At 53.9% G+C, this 24,267-nt stretch overlaps 1 protein-coding gene across 1 annotated transcript; it reads left to right on the top strand.

Annotated features, from left to right (window-relative positions):
- Nucleotides 1–1,685: 1,685 nt before the first annotated feature.
- On the top strand, nucleotides 1,686–17,346 carry CSF1 (colony stimulating factor 1). The gene is given in 10 exon segments (XM_007977660.3): nucleotides 1,686–2,031; nucleotides 5,315–5,437; nucleotides 6,677–6,739; nucleotides 8,335–8,505; nucleotides 12,733–12,880; nucleotides 14,046–14,596; nucleotides 14,598–15,071; nucleotides 15,659–15,711; nucleotides 16,027–16,085; nucleotides 16,946–17,346. Coding segments are annotated over 9 exon segments (1,668 nt in total). The 5' UTR covers nucleotides 1,686–1,992; the 3' UTR covers nucleotides 16,073–16,085; nucleotides 16,946–17,346.
- The last annotated feature ends 6,921 nt before the right edge of the window (nucleotides 17,347–24,267 follow it).

Below are 24,267 nucleotides of genomic sequence, written 5' to 3'. Positions count from 1 at the left end.
TACGCTCCTCCAGAAGCTGAGCAAAGTCCAAATGCCAGCCTCAGTGAACCTGGGACAGGGCTGGGTTGGTGAAGGAGGGAGCAAGTAAAACTGGACCCCATTCTCAACAAGTCTGTTGGTTTATCTTTCTCAGGTTACTTCCTCTAATCTTTTATCAGTCTTAAGAACTGTAGTGTCAACATGTTATCTTAAATCATTATTGTACAGTGACCATGTCATTGTTGTATCCCCAAGGCCCAGCACAGTGCCTAGCATCTGGTAGCACATATTTGTCAAAAGAACAAAGTATTCTCTAATGGCCTAATTCAACTCAACCATCATTAACTGGGTACCCATTATGTGCTAGGTACCATTGATCCAGAGGTGACTGAGCATGGGTGCCACCTGGAGGAAGTCTCAGTCTAGGGTGGGGACAGAATGTAACCATCGGTACCACCTTACACACTTCAAAAAGTACTGTGGAGAATGAATGGATGGCAAACGACTTATCAGAGCCAGCACTGAGGAATGAGCCAAGTCCAGTGGGAACACAGGAAAAGGACCCTTTGCTCTGCTGGGAGAGTCACAGAAGGCTTTGCTGGTGGAGGATGAGATGCGATTTCAGCCTGAAATTAGGAGTTTGTCTTCAGCCATGTGGAGAAAGGAGCATTCCAAGCAGAGGGACCAGTCTGAGCAAAGGCATTCAGGTGTAAAATTATTGCCTAGGACTGGAGTGAGGGATATGTAGTGCAACTGACAAGAGACTCCTCTTCAAGAGCAGGCCACATATCCTTTATTTCCCAGGGGGTGGAAATGGGCAGCCTCACAGAGGAATTGAATCATAATGAATTGAAGAAAGAAAAAGCTCCTGAAGTTGGCATTATAATTAATAGGTTTAGGCTCAGGCTCATCCTACTAGTCCTCACTTAGATTCATTCTCATATAGAAACAAAACGTGATTAATCACCTCAGTAAGTGCAATTTCCGAAAACATCCAGGGAAATCTAGGGTCCAGCTGCAGGACCTTTCCAATCTGAGCTAGATTTTGCCTCCAGGAGAGAGCATGGGTACCAGCCAGCATTTTCATCATCTAAGGGTCAGGTGCCCTGAAGTGTCTGCTGGCACCCAGGGAACAGCCCCCCAGCTTGCTGTCGTAGGACACAGCTGCTCCCTTCCTGGTCAGGTAGCTGGCATCCCTCCCATAATGGGACTTGAGGCTGGGCGGGCTGCTTGGGGACTGCAGAGGAAGAAGGGGGCTGCCGGCAAACCAGCTGACTCAGGCTCCAGGAGGGAGCAAGTAACACTGGACTCCTTTCGGCACTCCGAGAATGGGGTGGGGGCGTCTTCAAAGGATTTTCCTCCCTTCCCAGTGCTTGTCCCTGCTCTCGGTCCGTTTTCTGCTGAGATTTGGGGATTTTCAGGCCTGGAGGGAAAGTCCCTTGGGAAGATCATAGAAAGAGCGCTAGCACCGGATCAGTCTGGAGAGCGCGGAAGGAAAGGGTAGGTCCGCAGAGGGCGCGGGGAAGGCGGGGTGGAGACGCGGTGGAGCCCGCGCTCCTTTGCTGAAGGCTTGGAAGTGCAGCGCAGAAGACAGAGGGTGACTAGGAAGACGCGCGAGCGGGGCCGGCTGGCCGGCGGGTGGGGGAGGGGGAGGCGGGGGAGGCGGCTGAGTGGGCCTCTGGAGTGTGTGTGTCTGTGTCAGTGCGCGTGTGTGTGTGTGTGTGTGTGTGTGTGTGTGTGTGTGTATGTGTGTGTCTGGCGCCTGGCCAGGGTGATTTCCCATAAACCACATGCCCCCACAGTCCTCTCTTAAAAGGCTGTGCCGAGGGCTGGCCAGTGAGGCTCGGCCCGGGGAAAGTGAAAGTTTGCCTGGGTCCTCTCGGCGCCAGAGCCGCTCTCCGCATCCCGGGACAGCGGCGCGGCCCTCGGCCAGGGCGCCCACTCCGCAGCGGCCAGCGAGCGAGCGAGTAAGCGAGGGCGGCCGACGCGCCCGGCCGGGACCCAGCTGCCCGTATGACCGCGCCGGGCGCCGCCGGGCGCTGCCCTCCCACGGTAAGCGGCGGCCGCGGCGCGGGGCCCGGGACAGGCTGGGACAGGGGCTCGGCGGCCAGGCGGCCGGGCGGCCGGGAGCTGCCAGTCGGAGCCGACAGCCTGGGCGCGCAGGCTGCACTGGCCTGGCGTTCCCGCCGCGGACCAACCGCCTTTGCGCACCGACTGGGCCCCTGGCGCCAGGGCGGAGGCCAGTGGCGGCCCTGCGGCTGCACCCCGACTGCCAGGCTTCCCTGGGAAACGGAGGGCTGCTCACCCCATTGCACGGAGGGGAACACTGAGCCACCTGCAGGCACGAGCCCCCGCTCAGCCAGGGTGCCCTGCCTCTCTCCGTACCCGCCATCACTAAGGCACGGGCAGAGTGGCTGTGCGCTGAGTGTGTGCCCTCCCCCGTGGGCACCTTCCTCATCGGCCACACATGTGCTTCCAAGGCCCTGCAGGGGAATGGGCGCTTCTGGGCAGGGAAAGTTCAGGGGGTCAACCAGCTTATAGAACACCAGGGCCTTGCTGGCAGAGGGACGGAGAGGGGCAAGCCACTGCTTGTTCCAGCCCACAGGCAGGAGCTGCGGAGGACTTGGGTGGCTGTTTGGGGGGTGGCGGGGGCAGGGGACGTGGGGTGGGGGGACGGCAACAGCCGACAAACAGCCCCTCGCTGGGGCTGCTTAGGGCTAGCTCAGAATCTCTTTTTCTTGCAAATTCTGGTTTCATCGGTTGGGGAGATTCTGGGCTTTGTGGTGGTTTATGGTGGTTTGCAGTGCTTGAGGAAAATGGAAAGAGAGTTTGGTGTTGCAGAGCTGTGTCCAGGGGCAGGGTCTGCTCCTGACTGTGCAGGGGATGCCCTGCCCTAACTGTGGCAGTAGCAGATGCAGCCGTAGAAAGTGAGGGTGGCACTGTTCATGACCAGTCAGTGGGCTCATAATGGGTTTGCTTCTGAGGAGTCCTAGAAGAAAATGAGAGGGGAAACCTGGAGGGGAAAGAGCAGAAAATTATTTAGGGGTAGAGGAGAGAGGGTTGCAGGTGAGGTGAGCGAGAAAGGGAAGAGTGGGTCCACAGAAAGAAAGTGCCCCACTGAGAGAGAGGAGATAGGGTTGAGAGGGGAAAGGAGAAGGGTTAGCCATAGGCAGGAAAGCAAAGCTTCAGGGCTGAAGGGGAGACCATGAGGAAAGAAGAGGAAGACAAGGGGGCTGTGTTTAGACAGGGGAAATCCAAGGGCCCGGTTCTGCCAGGTCTCTCTAGAGGCCTTGTTGAGGGGGAAGATGAAATGGAATAGGATAGGTGGCAGAGGAGGCTGGACAGCTGGACGGAGGTGTCCTGGCATCTCTGAGCCTGCAGCAGAGATTTCTTCTGAGGGCTGCTCCCCAGGCAGAAGCCAGGGCTGGGAGTGGGAGGAACAGGCAGTCAGAGGAGAGCCTGCCCAGCCAGATGCAAGCCAGAGTGTTAACCCCCCACTGTCTGTCCAGATCTTCCTGAGGCAGAATGGAGGCCCCAAGTCCAGGGGTATCCCCTTTGGCCATCTTCGAAGTCAGCCTCTCATGTGGCGGCTGCACTCTCCCCACACTGATGCCTGAAATATCACCAAAGCCAGACAGCCCTTGGGGTTAAGCATTGCTCCCACCTTGCTCTCCTCCAGGGAGGTTGTCATCCTGAGCGGTCCCTTTCATACGCACCATTCACTCCAGACCTTGAGTGGCAGCCAGCCTGGGGTAGATACACCGTCTAGTGGCTCAGTTTCCTCCAATCATTCTTGAACCTAAGGTTCCTGAGAACCTGGGCCATTGTTCCCACCCAGGGCAACCTCCCCAACGGAGCTTGAAGTCCCCCCAGCCCCCATGACTGTTGTCACGTGCGCTGAGTGTGTGCCCTCCCTCGTGGGCACCTTCCTCATCGGCCACACATGTGCATCCACGGCCCCCTCTTCCACACTTTCCCTCCCTCAGATCGGCCAGGACCCTCACCGTCCCTGTGCTGAGTGGTATTAAACTGTTCTCTGCCTCTTCCTTCCATGCCTCCCACCCCTCTCCTGCCATCAGCTTCTCCCCATCTTTCAAGGGCTCACTGAGGTCCCTCCTCTCTGCAGTCTCCCTGGTCACCCAGCCAGAGCTGCCTTCTCCTCCCCATAAGAGCTGGCAAGCATTTGGGCTTTTGGTGATATGTAGATTAGCACATTGTTGTGGGCTGTTTCATAGCCTCCTTGTGTTTTTCCAGTGAGCAACTTATTTGCAGTATTTGTCTCAACATCTGGATTACTGAGGCAAAACCCTGAGTCCAGGATAGTGTCAACCCTCACCCTACCCTGCCAGCATTTCCCTGAATCTGGGGGCATCAGCTGCCAGGAGGCTTAGGAGCTCTCAGGAGGTGACCTCAAGCTGGAGATAGAAAGCCCAAGAGTCCCTCTGCTTTTGGCTGAAGAAGGAGAGACCTAGGGCCAAGGGTAGGGATGAGGAGACCTCAGTGAAGAGAAGGAAGAGAGGAAGGAAGAGGAAAGACAGGGCATCAGGATCCAGTCCCATCACTCTGGTCCTGAGCAGCTACTGGGCCAGGTGGGTGCTGGGAGAGAAGAGGGGTCTCAGGAAAAACCTCTCTGCCATGATAAGAGGTGGCTGGCTGGAGGCAAAGCCTGATGGTGCTCAAATAGGCAGGTGGCAAGCAAGAGATGGCCCATTACTGGCACTGGTGCCTCTGATTAATCAGTTGGGCTCCTTTTGAAACACATACCCAGGGCTCCAAGAGGTCTCTGGCAAGGGATGAGTTCCAGTGAAACTGAGTTTGATCCCACAGTCTTTCCAGTGGCAGAGCCAGATCTGCATTGATCAGGTGGGAGGAAGTGCTGGGCCTAGGGGAGCTGTCTCTGGCTTGCCATCTGAAAGCCGGTGCATGAACGTGAACTTGAGGGCAGTTCAAAAAGTGCTTGGCTCAGTGTTGATGTTACAGAGACAGAAAAAATGGGTAGATGCAAGTCCTGCCCTTGAGTTTCCTGTGTCATTAAAATTTAGACTGGTAGGCAAACCATCTGTGTCACTATTAGTTCAATGTGTAGTTAGCTTTGGCTTAATCTGGGAAGGCTTCTTGTAGGTGACATTTGGGTTGTTTTCATGGTAGAACAAGGTTGTGCTGTGGCTGCTAGAAATCCTGGGAAAGCTGGATTTGAGGGATGCTGTATCCTGAGGTAAGGGGCAGAGCCTGTAGCATTGTAGGTTTGAGGCCTTTGTTTTTCTGCTGTGAGCAGGGCATGGGGATAACTGGGGAGAGTGAGGGCTGGGGAGAAATGACACCCTCTCTGTCACAGACATGGCTGGGCTCCCTGCTGTTGTTGGTCTGTCTCCTGGCGAGCAGGAGTGTCACCGAGGAGGTGTCGGAGTACTGTAGCCACATGATTGGGAGTGGACACCTGCAGTCTCTGCAGCGGCTGGTGAGTGTGTGGCCGTGCTGTATTCTACCTTCTCCCCACTGGGGAAATGGAGGCAGGAGCCAGGGAGCAGGTCAAAGAGAGCAGTTGCAGGCAGGAAAATAGGGCAGTGCAGGACATTGCTTGTGGTTCCCACTGGCTCCACCAGTGATATCCTTCACTAGCCTTCCCAAAGTTAGGACCTCTGGTCTCCCCAGCTCTGAAGCCCTCTCTGACTCCCCTGCAGGCAGTGGATGGGGTGGGCTTCCAGCTGCTTGCCTGGGTTAGTGATTGCCCAGGAATATCAACCACTGATTCTGAAAAGGCTTCTGAGGTCTGCTGTCCCTCAGTGGGATGCCTCCTCTGGGAAGCTAGCCCAGGCAGCCTGCTGTGTCCAGATGTTGCGTCTAGCTCCTGGACTCTCATGTGTGGCGCCAGTCTGGCATCAGAGCCCCACCCAGATTTGGAGGGGAAGTGCTCACTTAACTCCCAGCCTTCCACCCTCACTTCCCTGGCTCTTGCCCATACCCTGAGGCTGGGATGGCCTGCTCGTCTAGGCCATGAAGGAGCCTGTATCTCATTCTAATCAGGCCCATACGTGGTCCAGCCAGGCAGAATCAGGTTGCTGTCATGGCTGCCGTCCTGCTCAGTGGGAATTTACCATCCCTCTGGCCAGCTAGGCAGGGTGGGGCATCACTGGCTAAGGCCAGCTCCAGGGCCCTGAGTTTGGGGCCTGTGGGCTGTGCCTTCCGCCTCTCTTGCCCTAGCACTACTTCTCCTGCATGTAGTTGCTGTAGCAATCCAAGGTAGACCAAGAGCCCCAGCATTCTCTGAGGCTTAAAACCCAGAACTGCTGCTCTGGGGCTAAAGAGGGCTTTAAGGGCATCCAGCTCCAACGCCTACAGATGTTCAGTCCCCAGAGCTTGTCCAGCCTCTGCTTGAATTCCTGCCATGACAGGGTGCTCACTATCTCCCAGGGAAGATTATATCCTATATTCTCCTATAGACATTTCTTTCTTAAAACAAATGGGCGTTTGTCAGATTTCCTGGGGTGGCAGATGGAAGGAAAAGACTTGTTCTTCTACAACCTTCCCCTGGGCATATGGAAGGCACTGATCTTCTCCTAGACTTGACTCTGTCTTTCCACATGTGGTTGGCAGGGATGAAGTTCAAACCCCATTCAGAAGTTAAGGTCCCCATTCTGAAGAAGGCTGAGTTGAGCTGTAGGTTGCCCTGCAATCATTGGCCTGCTCTCTCTTACAGATTGACAGTCAGATGGAGACCTCGTGCCAAATTACCTTTGAGTTTGTAGACCAGGAACAGTTGGTGAGTGATGGCTGTTTACAAAATCCATGCACCAGTCTGCATGCAACTCCCAGGGTGGGGTGTGTGTGGGAGCATGAAGGCAGCAGAATGCCTAGAGCTGGAAAGGTTGAGAGTGTGAGGATCCATGGGTGCTCAACTCTGGGGTGCCAGTATCCAGGGCTCAAGTCCCCTGCCATTCCCTTCTCCTGGCTTGATACATAACAAACGCTCACTAGGTACCAAGCACTTTGCTAATTTAGTTCTGACAGTACCACTATGTGGTACACAAATACTGTTTATTATCCACAGAGAGGTGAAAGGAGCATAGCTAGTAGGTGGTAGAGGCCTGATTTGAATCCAGGAAGGTTGGCTGTAGGACTTGAGGCAAATCAATACTTCTTCCAGGTCACATGCTTCGCTTAAGGATGTCACTTCTCTTCACTAGGCCAACCAGCAGGCAGGGAGGCAGTCCAGCCCTTCCTGGACTTGCCCCACACCCAGCAAGCCAGCAAGTGCTGCAGGTTCTGCCTCTCAGCATCTCTGGGTTCTGTCTCCTTCATCCCTACCTTCACCCCTCAATCAGTTGCTTGGACAATTTCAGGAGCCACCTAACTGCTCTCCCTGCTTCTAGTTCACTCTTCATCTTACCACTAGGGAGAATTTTCTGAAACGCCAACCTGCTGCCTTTACCTCACTCTCCCAAAACCATCAGGGGCCCCATCACTCCAGAAGAAAGTCAAGGTTGTCTAGCCTGGGTTACACCAGGTCTAGCCATTCTCCACCACATAAACCTGTACACCGCCTCCCCGTTCCCTGCTCCTTCCTGCCTCCCATCTTTGCACAAGCTCTTCCCAATGACTCTCATGCTTTTCCACCTGCTCCCCCAGTCACTATTCCACATCTGTTCATCTTTATGCCTCATGCAAAACTGCCATGATATCCAGAAGTTGCCTCTATCTCTGAGCTTCCACACACCAGGCCCATATGCACCTCCGTTAGTACTGGTGACCACCTCATGGTCCAAAGAATAGCCTCAGTATTTTATTCACTCACTCGCTTGCTCTAGCACTCATGCCTGAACTAGCATTTGCTAGGAACCTACTGGACTAGATGCTGGGGGTAGGGAGCTAAAGCAGAGTGGGTCTTCAAGGCAACTACCATCTCTTTAGGGAGACAAAACACAGAGGTTATCCTTTGTACCATGAGATAGTCTTCACCCCTCCTATATCCTGGAGGATTTGAAGGGGCCATATGGTAAAAGATTTTTGTGAAAGCAAGCCAAGAGGAAGACAGAAAGAAAGGCAGGGGGAGGTTCCCTGGAGCCCACCTTCCCTATGTACATCCATCCTGATTAAAACCTCATATTCCAGAAACCCAGAGAACTCTCTAATCAGAATCCACATTTCCTTCACTCTAACCCAGTCTCCAGTAGTGCTAGACCCCAAAGAGAGAGAAAGACAGGCAAGCTGAAGGCAGCTTTCTCCTCGTTGCTGGCATGGTGTGGTCCCTCCCCTGGGGGAAGGGGGAGAGCAAGCTGCAACCCTCCATCTGCCTGGGGTTGGGGGTTCCCAGGCCACAATGGCCAGGCTATAAGCCCCAGGTTCCTGTTTTTTCAGAAAGATCCAGTGTGCTACCTTAAGAAGGCATTTCTCCTGGTACAAGACATAATGGAGGACACAATGCGCTTCAGAGACAACACTCCCAATGCCATCGCCATTGTGCAGCTGCAGGAACTCTCTTTGAGGCTGAAGAGCTGCTTCACCAAGGATTATGAAGAGCACGACAAGGTAGGAAGCCCTGAGGCCGGGAGCACTGAGTGAGGGCAGAGGGCGGCTACAGAGGCGCCGCTCGGTCCACAGGCACAGAGGACATTCGCTCACCTCGCCTCACGCCGTTGCTTGCTCACTCTCATTCATTTGTCATCCCTCCAACCTTTAGCAGGCAGGAGGCACGAGGGATCATCCTGGGCCCTGACGATGTTATCATGAGCAACAAATACATGGTCCCACCCCATGCAGCTTATAGTCAAGTGAGCTTGGCATATGTTAAACAAACCATGACACCAGTCAATAGAATTACAAACTATAAGGACTGTTCATTCCAACAGCAAGCAGTTTTTGTGTGTCTCTTGTGTACCAGATACTGTTCTAAACACCAGGAAACAGCTGTGATCAAAACAGACAAAAATCCCCACATTCCTGGAACTTACATTTGGGGGTGGTGGTAGTGGTGGTGAGACAGTTAACAAAATATGTATGTAAAATATACAATATGTAGCATGGCAATAACAGCATTGGAGAAGAGTAAACCAGGGATGAGACAACCCGAAGGAGGTAGAGGAGTGAGCTGGGAACAAGAACCTTGAAGGGCTCAGGGAGAGCAACAGGGAACTCAGACTTCCATGGAGTTGGGGAGGCAGAGACAAGGAAGGCTTCTGAGTAAGCAAATATTGATTTGAGCTCCAAAGATGAGTAAGAGTTGAAAGTGGTAAGGCTAGAAGAACATTCTGGAACAGGAAAAGCTATGCACAAAGCCCTAAGGTAAACAAACAGGAAAGTGCACATTCAGGGACCCAAAGGGTTATAAGCATGGCCAGAGCATGGGAAGTGCAGGAGGGAGAGGAGAGAAGGCAGAAGCCAGATCATGTGTGGTTTTAGAGATGTGGGATTTTGTCTTAAGGGTGAGGGAAGCTGTCATGAACAGGATGTGGCTTACTCTCAGGTTATAAGACTGACCTGGTTGCTGTGTGGAGGATAAACCAAAGGGGAGCAGGAATGGAGGCTGGGAGACCAGCAGAAGGTGCGAGTCCAGGCTAGACGCCTGGACCAGGTGGTACAGTGAAGGTGGAGGCAAGTGGACTGGACATTTTCCCATGGGCTTGGGGGCCAGAATCAACAAGACTTGGTATGTGCAGTGGATGTGAGAAGCTGACGGAAAGGAAAAGCCAAGGATGGTTTTTGTCTTGAGCACCTGGATATTCTAATGATGCTGAAATGGGGATGATCCATGGGCGGAGTAGGTTTGAGGGAAGACAGTTCAGTCTGGGGCACAGCAGACGTGAGGTGCTCATGAAATGGCGAGTGGAGACGTTGAGCAGGCAGCTGGGTGTGCGGGTCTTCAGTGTGACCGGCAATGCACAGATTTATGAGGCATGGGGGTTCGGCTTATCTGTGAAGCCATGGGACTGGACAGCACAGACACTGTGAGAAGAGAAGCAGGCCCAGGAACCCAGCATTTGGAGTGCAAGCAGAGGACAGCGGACCTGGCAAGGGGCAGCCTGAAGGTGGGAGGAAAAGAGGGAGAGTGCAGAGTCAAGGCACTAGGTTCCAAGATGGAAAAAGGGATGGAATTTCATAAAAGAGGGTTGAGAAATCAAGCAAGGGGAGGGCTAAAATTATCCATTGGATTTGGCAACGTGTCACAGGTGCCGGATCAGGGTGAATAGAAAGGAAGTAGAGACACCACTGTGGAAGAACTTGGATCCGAATGGGGGCAGGAAAAGAGATATAGCTGGAGGGAGTGTGTGATTGAGGGAGGACTTTTGTTCTGTTTTTGTTGTCATTGTTGTTTTGAGACAGGGTCTTACTCTGTCACCCAGGCTGAAGTTCAGCGTGCAATCACGGCTCACTGCAGCCCCAACCTCCCAGGCTCAATTGATCCTCTGACTTCAGTCTCCTGAGTAGCTGGGACAACAGGCACACCCCACTATGCCCAGCTATTTTTTGTAGAGACAGGGTTTCACCATGTTGCCCAGGCTGGTCTCAAACTCCCAGGCTCAAGCGATCTGTCTGCCTTGGCCTCCCAGAGTGCTGGGATTACAAATGTGAGTTACTGTGCCTGGCCAGGAAAACATTTTTAATAAGACAGGTACTAAATCTGTGATTTTCTAACATTAAGATTCCTAAGAATCACTTGGGAATATGTTGAAAATGCATATTCCCAGACACACCCCTCGACAGTCTGATATGCTGGGTTTAAGAGTGGCTCCAGGGCCGAGCATGGTGGCTCATGCCTCTAATCCTGGCACTTTGGGAGGCCAAGGCAGGTGGATCACCTGAGGTCAGGAGTTCAAGACCAGCCTGCCCAACAGGGTGAAACCCCATCTCTACTAAAAATACAAAAATTAGCAGGGGCTGGTGGCGTATGCCTGTAATCCCAGCTACTCGGGAGGCTGAGGCAGGAGAATCGCTTGAACCAGGGTGGCAGAGGTTGCAGTGAGCCAAGATCAAAACTCCATCTAAAAAAAAAAAAAGTGACCCCAGGAATCTGCATCTTAAGCAGCTGTCCCACTGATGATTATGACCTCCTTGGATGTTCACCCATAGACGGTGTGAATGCTGTGGGGCAGGCTTCGGGAGAGAGGGTGGGTGAAGCTGGAGGAGCTAGCTCCCATCAAGTCTCCGGAGAAGACAGTGGGAGGGATTCGGAGCTCCTGAGGGAACTCAGAGTGAGACTCCATCAAAAAAAAAAAGTTGGGCATAGTGGGGTGTGCCCAACTCATAGCCATCTCAGCTCACTGCAACCTCTGCTTCCCGGGTTCAAGCGATTCTCCTGCCTCAGCCTCCCGAGTAGCTGGGATTTCAGGCACGTGCCATCATGCCAGGCTAATTTTTGTCTTTTTAGCTGGGATTACAGGCACGTGCCACCATGCCCGGCTAATTTTTTTCTTTTTAGTAAAGACAAGGTTTCACCATGTTGGTCAGGCTGATCTCGAACTCCTGACCTCGTGATCAGCCTGCCTCAGCCTCCCAAAGTGCTGGGATTAGAGGCATGAGCCACCGCGCCCGGCCTATCTGGTAAACATTTCTTAGGAGCCGACTATGCACAGGCCAGCGGGATGCAGCGATGCCTTCAAGGACTTCACAGCTTAGAAAAGCCCATGGTTCTTCCCTGTGAAGCTCAGTTTAAGGAAAAACTTGGTATTTGTGATTCAGTGGTAGTTAGGCCCTGGATGAAGCTGTGGGCATGCATGGCATGGCCTTGTGTGAAAGGAGAGGTGGGCCCAGGAGTGAACCCTGAGGGATAGCAGCATTTGGACGTCAGGAGGAGAAGGGGAGCTTGGTAAGGAGACAGAAGGAGCAGCTTGAGAGGTGGGAGAAGACTCAGGATGATGCACCTTCTCAGAGTTCTAGTAGGTGTAGGAAGCCAGGGCCCCTTGGGCAGCACAGAAGACAGGCTGGGACCTCCTCAGCCCTCCCGCCAAGACACACCAACGCCAGCAAAGGACCCACAGGCCTGGTGGCTGCCCTGTTCCCTTCTCCACACTGCAGCTCGCTGATTTTTCTCAAACTGAACTCTTACCATGCCACCGCCCACCCCTAACACCCCTTCAGATGTTTTCCCTTTGCTCTGTGGACAAAACTAAAAGTTCTGGGCTTGGCCCACAAGGCCCTCAAGACCTGGCGCTTGCTAACCTCTCTCCTTTTGCATCTCTTGCCATGCTCCTCCTAGATGGTAGTGCTGCAGCCACGCCAGCCTTCTTTTAGTCTTTGGACCTTTCATGCATTTTCCTGCCTCAGGACCTTTGCACAGTCTGTTCTTGCAGCCTGGACAGCTCTCTGGAATCCCATCTCTTTCCTGGTTAACTCTTGCTCATCTTTTAGTTGATTCCTTGGGGAAATTCTCCCTGAACACTTGTTTTGTTTCCCTTGTTGCACACCATCGGATGACCCAGTACTTCTTCATAGGACTCATTGCACTTGTAACAATGTGTTTAGTCCCTGCTGGACTCAGTGTCCAACTCAGCCAGGAACCACCTCTCTCTTGTTCATTGCATGATTCCCAGGTAATTACCATATGCCTGGCACATAAACATGTGTTGAATGGGTTGGTGAATAAATGACATATCTCATAACCTCAGGACTCATTCTGCTGCAAACCAGGGGAAAGGGGAGGGAGGAAACAAAAGGGAAAAAGAAGACAGATGTGAGAAAGGCCAAGGGAATTTGACAAACAAGACAGAGACATGGGGCCAATGGTCATGCTCACAAAAGGGGGCCCTGATCTCCTTCCAGGCCTGCGTCCGAACTTTCTATGAGACACCTCTCCAGTTGCTGGAGAAGGTCAAGAATGTCTTTAATGAAACAAAGAATCTTCTTGACAAGGACTGGAATATTTTCAGCAAGAACTGCAACAACAGCTTTGCTGAATGCTCCGGCCAAGGTAAGCATGGCAGGGGCCAGGAAGTGTGTGGGGGTAGTGGCATATGGAACGGGGATTGGGAGGTGAGATGTGAAGCTGGGGGGACCCCTGGGGAGGCAGCCTGGCTGCTACTTGTGTTCCTGTATGCATGAATGTGCTTGTTCCGTGTACATATGTGGCTTCACGTGCCTCTGGTCCTGAGCACAAGTCTTTTCTGATATGTGTGTGCATGCACACCTACTTATGTCTGCATGTGGCAGCGTCAAGAAGGATCATGCTGGTGCCTTGGGATTAGAGAGTGGAAATGGGAGCCTGTCTTGGGAGCCCTGTAGGTATGGAAGCTTTCCCCACTGGCTCTGCAGGCTGACTGAACATGTGGGGGGTTCTGTGGAGACAGCTGACACCCATCTGGGAGTCAGGGCCCTTGCTCCAGGAGCTCTGCTGCGAATCACCATGATACCCTGGCTCCCGAAGTCCCCAGGATGCCTTGGGCGTTCCCTCAAGGGACAAGGCTGGATTTGAAGTCTGAGCATCATTGGAACTCCCAGGGCTGGCTCAGCTGCATACATGTGTACACTGCGTGTCCTCGTCTCTGCGTCTCGTGCCACACATGCCCTCCTACATTCAACCTTGCTTCCCAAGGCAGGGTCTAGGGCCCTGCAACCTGCCAGTGGCCAAGTCTGGTCTCATTGCTTCAATCCCAAGGCTTCAAGACTTGGCTGCATTCTAGCCCCAGCTTGTTCCTGCCTGGGGCTGTGGCTGTGGCTGTGTGGCTCCTGGCTATGCATGAAACCAGTGTCTTTGGGGCTTGAAGTTGTCTTGTGTTGGTCTGGAAGGCAACTGTTCAACCTCCTGACCTGGCTGCTGCTCACCCCTAACTTGGCCTGTGGCCAGTGGGTACCCCTGCATGGGCTGTTCTCTTATCTTCCTTCTCCCCTACCCCCAGTGTGTACATCTCAACCCTGTTCTTTGTCACTGCCCATGAGACCCTGCATATGGCACCTTCCCTGTGTCATGAGCACCCACTCTAGTCCCATCCTCTTCTCAGCTCCAGGACTGAGCTAGGAGATGAGGGCCCCCCAGACTCATATTCCCCTCTTGCCCCGCTCTAGGAAAGCTGTGCTGGAGGCTAGTGACTCTATCTCCTCCCCATCTTTCTCTCTCCCTCTCTCTATGGTTCTTTCAGATGTGGTGACCAAGCCTGATTGCAACTGCCTGTACCCCAAAGCCATCCCTAGCAGTGACCCGGCCTCTGTCTCCCCTCATCAACCCCTCGCCCCCTCCATGGCCCCTATGGCTGGCTTGACCTGGGATGACTCTGAGGGAACTGAGGGCAGCTCCCTCTTGCCTGGTGAGCAGCCCCTGCGCACAGTGGATCCAGGCAGTGCCAAGCAGCGACCACCCAGGAGCACCTGCCAGAGCCTTGAGCCGCCAGAGACCCCGGTTGTCAAGGACAGCACCATCAGTGGCTCACCACAGCCTCGCCACTCTGTCGGGGCCTTCAACACCGGGATGGAGGATATTCTTGATTCGGCAATGGGCACTAACTGGGCCCCAGAAGAAGCCTCTGGAGAGGCCAGTGAGATTCCCGTGTCCCAAGGGACAGAGCTTTACCCCTCCAGGCCAGGAGGGGGCAGCATGCAGACAGAGCCCACCAAACCCAGCAACTTCCTCTCAGCATCTTCTCCACTCCCTGCATCAGCAAAGGGCCAACAGCTGGCAGATGTAACTGGTACCCGCTTTGCCCAGGGTGGGCCCCATGAGGCCCACTGGCCAGGACTGGAATCACACCCCCCAGAAGACAGACCATCCATCTGCCCTGCTGAGAGACCCCCCGGAGCCAGGCTCTCCCAGGACCTCACCACCACGCCCCCAAGGCCTCAGCAACCCCTCCACCCTCTCTGCTCAGCCACAGCTTTCCAGAAGCCACTCCTCAGGCAGCGTGCTGCCCCTTGGGGAGCTGGAGGGCAGGAGGAGCACCAGGGATCGGAGGAGCCCCGCAGAGCCGGAAGGAGGACCAGCAAGTGAAGGGGCAGCCGGGCCCCTGGCCCGTTTTAACTCCGTTCCTTTGACTGACACAGGCCATGAGAGGCAGCGCGAGGGATCCTCCAGCCCGCAGCTCCAGGAGTCTGTCTTCCACCTGCTGGTGCCCAGTGTCATCCTGGTCTTGCTGGCCGTCGGAGGCCTCTTGTTCTACAGGCGGAGGCGGCGGGTGAGCAGATCCCCATGAGGAAGAAGAGGGCGTCCCTTAGGGCAGGGGCAGAGCCTGGCAGGGGTGCAGGTGAGGGGGACAGCTCGGTTGTGGCCTGAGTTCTTCAGACGCAGAGAGATAGGGGCTGGCTCAGCACAGAGGATGAGAGGTGGAAATTGAGGATTGCTTCGAGAATTGGGAAGGCTCAAGCTATAAGGTCAATGGGAAGGGAGTGGAGCAGAAGGGAGCGGGAGAGAATATTCTTGGGCTGACAGCAGGATGACATCCAGACGGGCAGGGAGCTGGAGGAGGAGAGCAATGCTGTGTGAGTGTGTCAGGGCGGGCCTACACTGGGAGTTCTGCAGAGCCTGGGACAGGAGGACCGATAGGGAGCAGCCTGCAAGGGCGTGGGGAGAGGAGAGGGAACACCATCAGCAGAGAGACCTCACAAATCTCCCTTGGGCCTCTGGCTGATCCCTACTTTTGGGAAGCTGGGAGGACTCTTGCAACTCTCTCATAAATACCTGGGGCAGCCCTTACTGGGGATGGGGCCACCATCCCTCCACCCTCCCCCAGCTCCTCAGTGAGATGCTCTTTCCTGTCCTCAGAGCCGTCAAGAGCCTCAGAGAGCAGATTCTCCCTTGGAGCAGCCAGAAGGCAGGTGAGAGCTTGAGGTGGGGCTCTGGGAGGCACTGGGGGCCTGGCTTGGGATCTGTTTCCCCTCTTCGTGGTGGTGGGGCTCTCCTGCTTGCTCTGAGGAAATGGAGCTGCGGAACAGGATGGGGTAGAGACGGTCTTCCCTCCTTTCCCAGATATCTGGGCTTTTTCCTCATTTCTCCGTAGAGTTAGACGGTTCTGGGATTTTTCAATCTGAGAGGGCCTAGAGCATGTGTGGGGCTTAGGGGTAAACTTACAGGGTCCCCTTACTCCCCTGCTCCTGCTGATGTCTAATGCCAGTGCTGTGCTCTGCCTACAGCCCCCTGACTCAGGATGAGGACAGACAGGTGGAACTGCCAGTGTAGAGGGAATTCTAAGGTAAGATTCTGATTTTGATATCCACTCCTAAAACTTAGCTATACCCTTTTCCAGTCACCCTCACCTGTTGGTGACACCAATTCCCCTGAGACCCCCACACTGACTCCCTTGCCTCTCTCCAGTTCCCTTTCTATACATTGCCAGCCAGGTCTAGCCACCGTCTCCTTTCCAGGTCCTTAGCTATCCCCCTGCCCCTCCATTCCATCCACCACCACTGAGGCCAGGGACTATTACCTCTGCACTCAGCTTCTAGTGTTGCTGCCATCTTTGACCTCAGAGCAGCTAAACCCCCCTTCTTCGTATGTGGCCTTTATAAGGTCTTTACCCACCTGAGGAATCTTCAGTAGCTCTGTGTGGCAGCCACTGCAAGCCCTATATTCTTGGCTTGGCTGCCAAGACCCTCCAACAGCAGCTGCTTGCCAGATCGCCCCCACACCACCAGTTGACCCTCCTCTCCAGCCGAGGATAGTTCTGCTTCCTTGCTTGTAGGATCATGTTGACATAGAACCTGAGTCTTGGAAGGGCTCTCAGGGGTCATTTGGCCCTGGGTCACACCCCAAAGGGACTGCCCCTCTCCATGTCCCCAACAGGCAGCCAGCCAGCTGACTGTCACACACTCCCAGTTCCAGGCCAGCTCCCTGCCTAGCCACAGCCCGTGCCATCTTCCAGTCAGACTGGGAGAAACGTCTTCCTCATGCGAGGCAAAACTGGCTTCCCTGCCCCCTCCATACTGCTCCTCCCACCTGGTCTCATGAAAGCCCTCAGATATTTCAAGTCAGGTATCCATGTCCCCTTTGAGAATTCTCTAAGCTAAGAATGGCCAAGTCCCTCAAACGTTCCTTATATGATATGGTTTTCAGACCCCTCACCATCCTGGACACACTCGTTTGTCAATGTCCCTCTGAAAATGTGGCGCCCAGCCCCGGACACAGTACTCCAGATGTCTGACCAGCTCAGAGAGAGTACAGTGGGACTGTTACCTTCCTTGATATGGACAGTATTCTTCTATTTGTGCAGATTAAGATTGCATTAGTTTTTTTCTTAACAACTGCATCATACTGTTGTCATATGTTGAGCTTGTGGTCTATTAAAACCCCTAGTTCCGTTTCCCATAAAACTCTGTCAAGCCAGACCATCTCTACCCTGTACTTGGACAACTTAACTTTTTTAACCAAAGTGCAGTTTATATTCACCTTTGCTAAAGCCACCTTGTTGGTTTCTGCCCATCACCTGAACCTATTGAAGTTGTTTGAAATCCTAATTCTGTCGTCTCTGTAGCCCTCCCATTTGTGGCTCCTGCACATTGATGAGTGCCTGTTGTTGTCCTTGCCCATGTTGTTGATGTAGCTGTGGCCCTATTGTTCCTCACCTCTGGCCCCCCCAACCCCAGCTGGCCCACGTCTTCCCCCTCCCACCCAAGCCCACAGCCAGCCCATCAGGAAGCCTTCCTGGCTTCTCTACAACCTTCTGACTGCTTCTTTCAGTCATGCCCCTCCTGCTCTTTTGTATTTGGCTAATAGTATATCAATTTGCACTTATTTGGATGTTGTTTTCATATTTTTTAAAATCTTATTTGATATGTATGTGTACATTCCACATCCCTAAGATTGTAAGCCCCTTGAGGGCAGGAACTGTCTTCCACTTTTTTTGTGTTTCTTTTTCCATCCTGGGTTCTACTACAGAGAGGGCCTCTCCACATTTGCCAAACATGAAATAAATATTGACTGACTGGCTTCAGGGCTGACTCACGGACTGACCCTGGCCAGCTGTCTCTAACTGACAGCCTCTAGCTGACCAGTTAACCAGCTAACTGACTGACTCTGACTGACTGGCCGACCAGCTGGCTGGGTGAATGACTAACCAACCAACTATCTTGGTAACTGGCCAGCTGTTGCTTGGGGAGCCCATTGAGCAACTGACTAGCTGATTTCCTGACTAATTGGCTGGTTGGCTGACTAGCTGGGGTGGCCGAGTCAAGTTTCCAGTCACACTCTTTACCAAGTGCAAGCCAGCGCTGCAGGGCTCTCCCACGTGTGGAGTGACAGGTCTGGGCCCCTTCTAGAGAGATAGGGAATTTGGCAAATGCTCAAAACCAGGGGAACCTATTTAGACAAGAGCCAGCAGTAACAACATATCTAGAATCCTGGGGTCTACCTTGTCAGTGGGGTGGGCTAAGATGGGTGAGTGGGTCAGCTGGGGCACTGGCAAGACTGTGAAATGACCCAGGCCTCCTCAGAACTGGTGGCTGGTGGCTCAGTGCCATGACACCCTTCCCACTGGTCGCCTGTCCCCCAAACCCCTCGCCGTGGTCTTGGCCCTCTGTCCTATCCCTCTGCATGCCCACCTTCCTTTCCCCACTTGCTTATTCTCAGGCCCGTCCCAAGCTTTCAGTTTCCTCCCTTCAAGATTTCACTTGGAGAGGGAACCTGGGGCAAGGGGCTACATCCAGATCCCACTTGGCCCAGCAGGTCCAACCCTAAGGTGGTCTCCAGGCCAGGCACCAGTGGCCTTGGAGAGATTGAGTGCCAGCCCCTAGACTGACTGCTGCTCTGATGGAAGAAGTGAGAGAGGGAAACATAGAGGCAGAGACTGAGATAGGGACTCAGAGCCACAGAAAATGCAGACACCAGCACCTCAGCCCTAAGCAGCTAGGAGATTGGGCAGCAGGCTGGAACTTGCCCACTGGGTCCTTCTCCCCTCCTGGGCCTTAGCTGGGCCTGTGGCCTGGCTGTACCCATCATGGCTCATGTCCAGTTTATGGTTCCCCTTCTTTCCCTCTAGAGCATGGGAATGGGCAAGGAGCCAGAGGCTGTGGTTCCATCTTCCCTCCTTACCCAGTAGGGCCTATGGATGTTAGGGAGGCAGGCTCCACACAAGGTCCAAAGTCAAACTGTTGGATGGGGTCCAGGGGATTTCTGCTCTGGGAACAAAGCGTCCTGAGGATGCTGGGCAAGGGGACAAGGATGGGGGTGGAGCAGGAGAGGACAAGGCCCTGACTCCCATGGATGATGCAGGAGGCAAGGCCCTCGGCCCATCCAGGAGGGGCTGGGTTGCTTAGGGGTCAGCATGCCAAATGGCAGTGTGGGAATTTCCTTGTCCCGGCACTACCTCTAGACTTTTCCTCTCTGGCCCAAGTTCTTCCTCTTCAGCTAGCTCTGCCCGACTGTCACATCATATGTGATGCCCCTCTGATGAATGCTGTGGAGGTGGAAATGAAAGATTCTTCTTTGCTAGTGTTAGCAGGAATCACCTTTTGTTCACTGGGCCAAGGCCAATGAGATGACCTTGCCTGAGGAGGGGTCTAAAGACATTCAAGTGCCCGCTTCGCTCCTCATCAGAGCCCTCTGCTTGAGGAGTAACCCCTCTTCCCAGCCCTGCCCAGACCTCTCCTGGGCCCCATTATCTTCCACTGAGGCCCTGATTCCCCAGAAGGAGATAGGAGGTGAGGCCAGTTTGGCCAGAGGCCTGGGCTGGTGCCAGAGAAAGCCGCCTGCTCTCTCTGTGGTGTCTGGAAAGGCTAGGGAAGGGAGGAAAGGAAGTCCCGCCTGCAACACCGCCAACAGCCCACAGGAATGCCACACCTCCCAACCCATGTCCTCAACGACCCTCCCCGCACTCCCACTCTGCTGACTAGCCTTTCCTTCTCTCCCACAGCTGGACGCACAGGACAGTCTCTCCGTGGGAGGAGACATTATGGGGCGTCCACCACCACCCCTCCCCGGCCATCCTCCTGGAATGTGGTCTGCCCTCCACCAGAGGACCGGACCAGAGCAGCCAGGCTAGGGCCCCTCTGTCTGAACCCGCAGACCGTTGACTGAGAGAGGCCAGAGGATGCTCCCCATGCTGCCACTATTTATTGTGAGCCCTGGAGGCTCCCATGTGCTTGAGGAAGGCCGGCGAGCCCAGCTCAGGACCCTCTTTCCTCAGGGGCTGCACCCTCCTCTCCCTCCCCTCCATGCCAGCACCCAGGCCAGGGACCCATCAGCCTGTGGTTTGTGGGAAAGTAGGGTGGACGTTGAGGAGTGAAAGAACCCTGCACCATCCCGCCTGGTGCCAAGGGATCCTAGCCTGGACAGGCATGGACCTGTCTCCAGAGAGAGGAGCCTGAAGTTCACGGGGCGGGACGGCGTCGGCTTGATTTCCCGTAAAGGTGTCAGCCTGAGAGACGGGAAGAGGAGGCCTCTGGACCTGCTGGTCTGCACTGACAGCCTGAAGGGTCTACACCCTCGGCTCACCCAAGTGCCCTGTGCTGGTTGCCAGGCACAGAGGGGAGGCCAGCCCTGCCCTCAGGACCGGCCCGACCTGCCAGTGATGCCAAGAGGGGGATCAAGCACTGGCCTCTGCCTCTCCTCCTTCCAGCACCTGCCAGAGTTTTTCCGGGAGGCCAAGCAGAGGCTCCCCTCATGAAGGAAGCCATTGCACTGTGAACACTGTACCAGCCTGCTGAACAGCCTGCCCCCGTCCATCCATGAGCCAGCATCCATCCGTCCTCCACTCTCCAGCCTCTCCCCAGCCTCCTGCACTGAGCTGGCCTCACCAGTCGACTGAGGGAGCCCCTCAGCCCTGACCTTCTCCTGACCTGGCCTTTGACTCCCCGGAGTGGAGCGGGGTGGGAGAACCTCCTGGGCTGCCAGCCAGAGCCGGTCTTTAGGCTGTGTTGTTCGCCCAGGTTTCTGCATCTTGCACTTTGACATTCCCAAGAGGGAAGGAACTAGTGGGAGAGAGCCAGGGAGGGGAGGGCACAGACAGAGAGGCTGCAGGGCGAGCTCTGACTGAAGATGGGCCTTTGAAATATAGGTATGCCCCTGAGGTTGGGGGAGGGTCTGCACTCCCAAACCCCAGCCCAGTGTCCTTTCCCTGCTGCTGACAGGAACCTGGAGCTGAGCAGGTTATCCCTGTCAGGAGCCGTGGGCTGGGCTGCATCTCAGCCCCACCTGCATGGCACCCAGCTCCCATCCACTTCTCACCCTTCTTTCCTCCTGACCTTGGTTGGCAGTGATAACCTCCATCTCTCACCCACCCGTCTACCATCACCTCTAACCAGGCAAGCCAGGGTGGAAGAGCAATCAGGAGAGCCAGGCCTCAGCTTCCAATGCTTGGAGGGCCTCCACTTCATGGCCAGCCCGTGGTGGTGGCTCTGAGGCCTAGGTAACAGGCGACAGGGCTGCCAGTTGCCCCTGGGTTCATTTGTGCTGCTGTGTGCCTCCTCTCCTGCTGCCCTGGGTCCTCCACTGAGAGACCCTACCCTACCTGGCCACTGGGCCCGTGACTTTCCCTTCCTGCCCAGGAAAGTGAGGGTCTGCTGGCCCCACCTCCCCTGTCCTGATGCTGACAGCTAAGGGAAGGGCAGTGAACTTGCATATGGGGCTTAGCCTTCTAGTCACAGCCTCTATATTTGATGCTAGAAAACACATATTTTAAAATGGAAGAAAAAAAACAACAAAAAAAAGGCATCCCCCTTCATCCCCCTACCTTAAACATATAATATTTTAAAGGTCAAAAAAGCAATCCAACCCACTGCAGAAGCTCTTTGTGAGCACTTGGTGGCATCAGAGCAGGAGGAGCCCCAGAGCCGCCTCTGGTGTCCCCCCAGGCTACCTGCTCAGGAACCCCTTCTGTTCTCTGAGAAGTCGAGAGAGGACATTGGCTCACGCACTGTGAGATTTTGTTTTTATACTTGGAAGTGGTGAATTATTTTATATAAAGTCATTTAAATATCTATTTAAAAGATAGGAAGCTGCTTATATATTTAATAATAAAAGAAGTGCACAAGCTGCCATGTGAGTCGTGGGAAAGTTGCTTTTGGGGTGTGGGTGGCAATCATCAGGGTGGGTGGGCAGCAGTTGCTGGATGAACCCCAGCTCAGAGAACCTTTTTCCACAAAACACAGGGGAGGAAGGTTCTCTCCAAGTTTCAGTCTTGTTACCAAAACCTCCTGTATTTTTTTTTTTTTTTTTTTTTTTTGAGACGGAGTCTCGCTCTGTCGCCCAGGCTGGAGTGCAGTGGCCAGATCTCAGCTCAATGCAACTTCCGCCTCCCAGGTTTACGCCATTCTCCTGCCTCAGCCTCCCAAGTAGCTGGGACTACAGGCGCCGGCCACCTTGCCTGGCTAGTTTTTTGTATTTTTTAGTAGAGACGGGGTTTCACCGTGTTAGCCAGGATGGTCTCGATCTCCTGACCTCGTGATCCGCCCGTCTTGGCCTCCCAAAGTGCTGGGATTACAGGCTTGAGCCACCGCGCCTGGCCGACCTCCTGTATTATTGCTGTCCCAAACACATTCATCTGCATATCTGGTCGTATTGGGCAGAAAGGGGCCAAACCCCAGGCCTGGTCACCGGCCCCTGCTCCTGCCCAGCCTAGGAAAATGGCTGGTTGGGCTCTGTCCAAGGACCCCTGGGGCCTGTGAGGATAAGGCTCCTTGACCGTTGAGCCCTGCTGACCAGGGCAGAGGGAGCTGGCTAGGTCCTTGCAGGCTCTGAGATGAATGAGTCCTGTTTCCAGGCTGCGAAGTGAGTGTGTTTAGCAGGTGAGAGCCAGGAGTCTGTGTGAGGGCCCTCGTTCGGGCTTGACCTTCCTACTGGAGCTGGAGAGGAGACTGAGGGTGTGGCTTTCGGTGGGGAGAGGGGTATTAGGCAGGGCCAAAGGAGTTGAAGGCCCAAACATACACCCTGGGCAAAGCTATGACAAGAGGGGCCTCTCAATCCCTGAGGGTGTGGTAGACAGCTTTGGATTAGTGGTTCCCAACGCTGGCTTCCAGGAGAATCACCTGGGTTGTTTAAAAAAAAAAAAAAAAATCTGATCCCCTGAGCCCCACCCTAGATCAATGAAATCGAATCTTAGGGGCAAGGCTCAGGCACCAGGTGTCAGAACTTTTAAAAAGACATCTCAGGTGATTCTACTGTGATCCAGGATAAGAAGTATCTAGAGCTGCACTGTCAGGTAAGATGGCTATTTAAGTTTAAATTAATTAGAATGAAATAAAAGTAAACATTCAGTTCCTTAGCTATACTATCCACATTTCAAGGGCTCTGTAACTACATGTGGCTACCATGTTGGACAGCACAGAAATACAACATTTGCATCATTCCAGAAATTCTACTGGACAGCGCTACCCCAGAGATTAGGTCCTTGGACTTAGGGACCAAGGATACAGGGCCAAGATTGGCATCAAGCAAATTTGACCAGGGGCTAAGTGTTCAGGCGTCTCAGTCACCCCTTTCTGTGCCCTCACTCCTACCACCCTGTCCCTTATCATTTCCCTTAAGATGGCTCTTCCCTTTCTATCAAAAGAGCTACAGAAAAGATTTTTGAAGAAACTTAACATTTTATCGTTCAAGGCCCCTCTGAGAAGCCTTCCCAGCCAGACTCGAGCTCCTGAGGCCTACCCAGGTTCAATTCCTTCCCCACCTGTGCTTCTCCAGATTTGGAATTTGGAGCCTGTTTGTCTGTCTGTCCCACCAGGCCATGATCAGTGGCAGACACTGCTACATCCCTCCTTTTATTAAAGGGGGACGTGCACCTAGTGCCTTAGTGCCTAAGAGTATGTGGCACTCGGTAGGTGCTCAGTAATTGTGTGCCAAAGGTTAATACTGAAAGCATGAACAGAGGCATCATAATGCAAATTCTGACCAGATGTAATGGGTGGCCTTTTCTAGAGGCCTTATTGGTATTAGCAAATGAGAGTAGTATCTAATAACTACTGTTCAATGGCCACGCAGAAGGATCTTCAGCAGAGGAGTCTTCCTGGCTTCTGACAGAGATGGGGCTAGATTAGAGCCCTTTCTGATCACTGGGCGGTGGTGGATGGAATGTACACTTCAAAGCCTCTAAGCAAGGATTGGTGATGAGGGGAGCAAAAGATCCCTTCCCCTTAGCTGCCTTTCTGGAACCCCCAGAAAGAGCTGAGAATCTCAGCAGGCCTTTCCTGGGCTTCATGTGCTGCAGGGGCTCCTTGGGAAGCATCATACCTATACAGCAATATTCGCTTTGAATTGAGAACCAGAGAACTGGCTGAGGGTGGTGGCTTACACCTGTAACCCCAGCGCTTTAGGGGGACTGAGGTGAGAGGATCACTTGAGCCCAGGAGTTTGAGATCAGCCTGAAAAACATAACGAGACCCCGTTTCTACAAACAAAAAACTAGCCAGATGCGGTGGCACACACCAGTAGTCCCAGCTACATGG

The sequence above is a fragment of the Chlorocebus sabaeus genome, chromosome 20 (genome assembly GCF_047675955.1).
Source record: "Chlorocebus sabaeus isolate Y175 chromosome 20, mChlSab1.0.hap1, whole genome shotgun sequence".
Lineage (NCBI taxonomy): Eukaryota > Metazoa > Chordata > Mammalia > Primates > Cercopithecidae > Chlorocebus > Chlorocebus sabaeus.
This window is presented reverse-complemented; position numbering and strand designations above follow the sequence as displayed.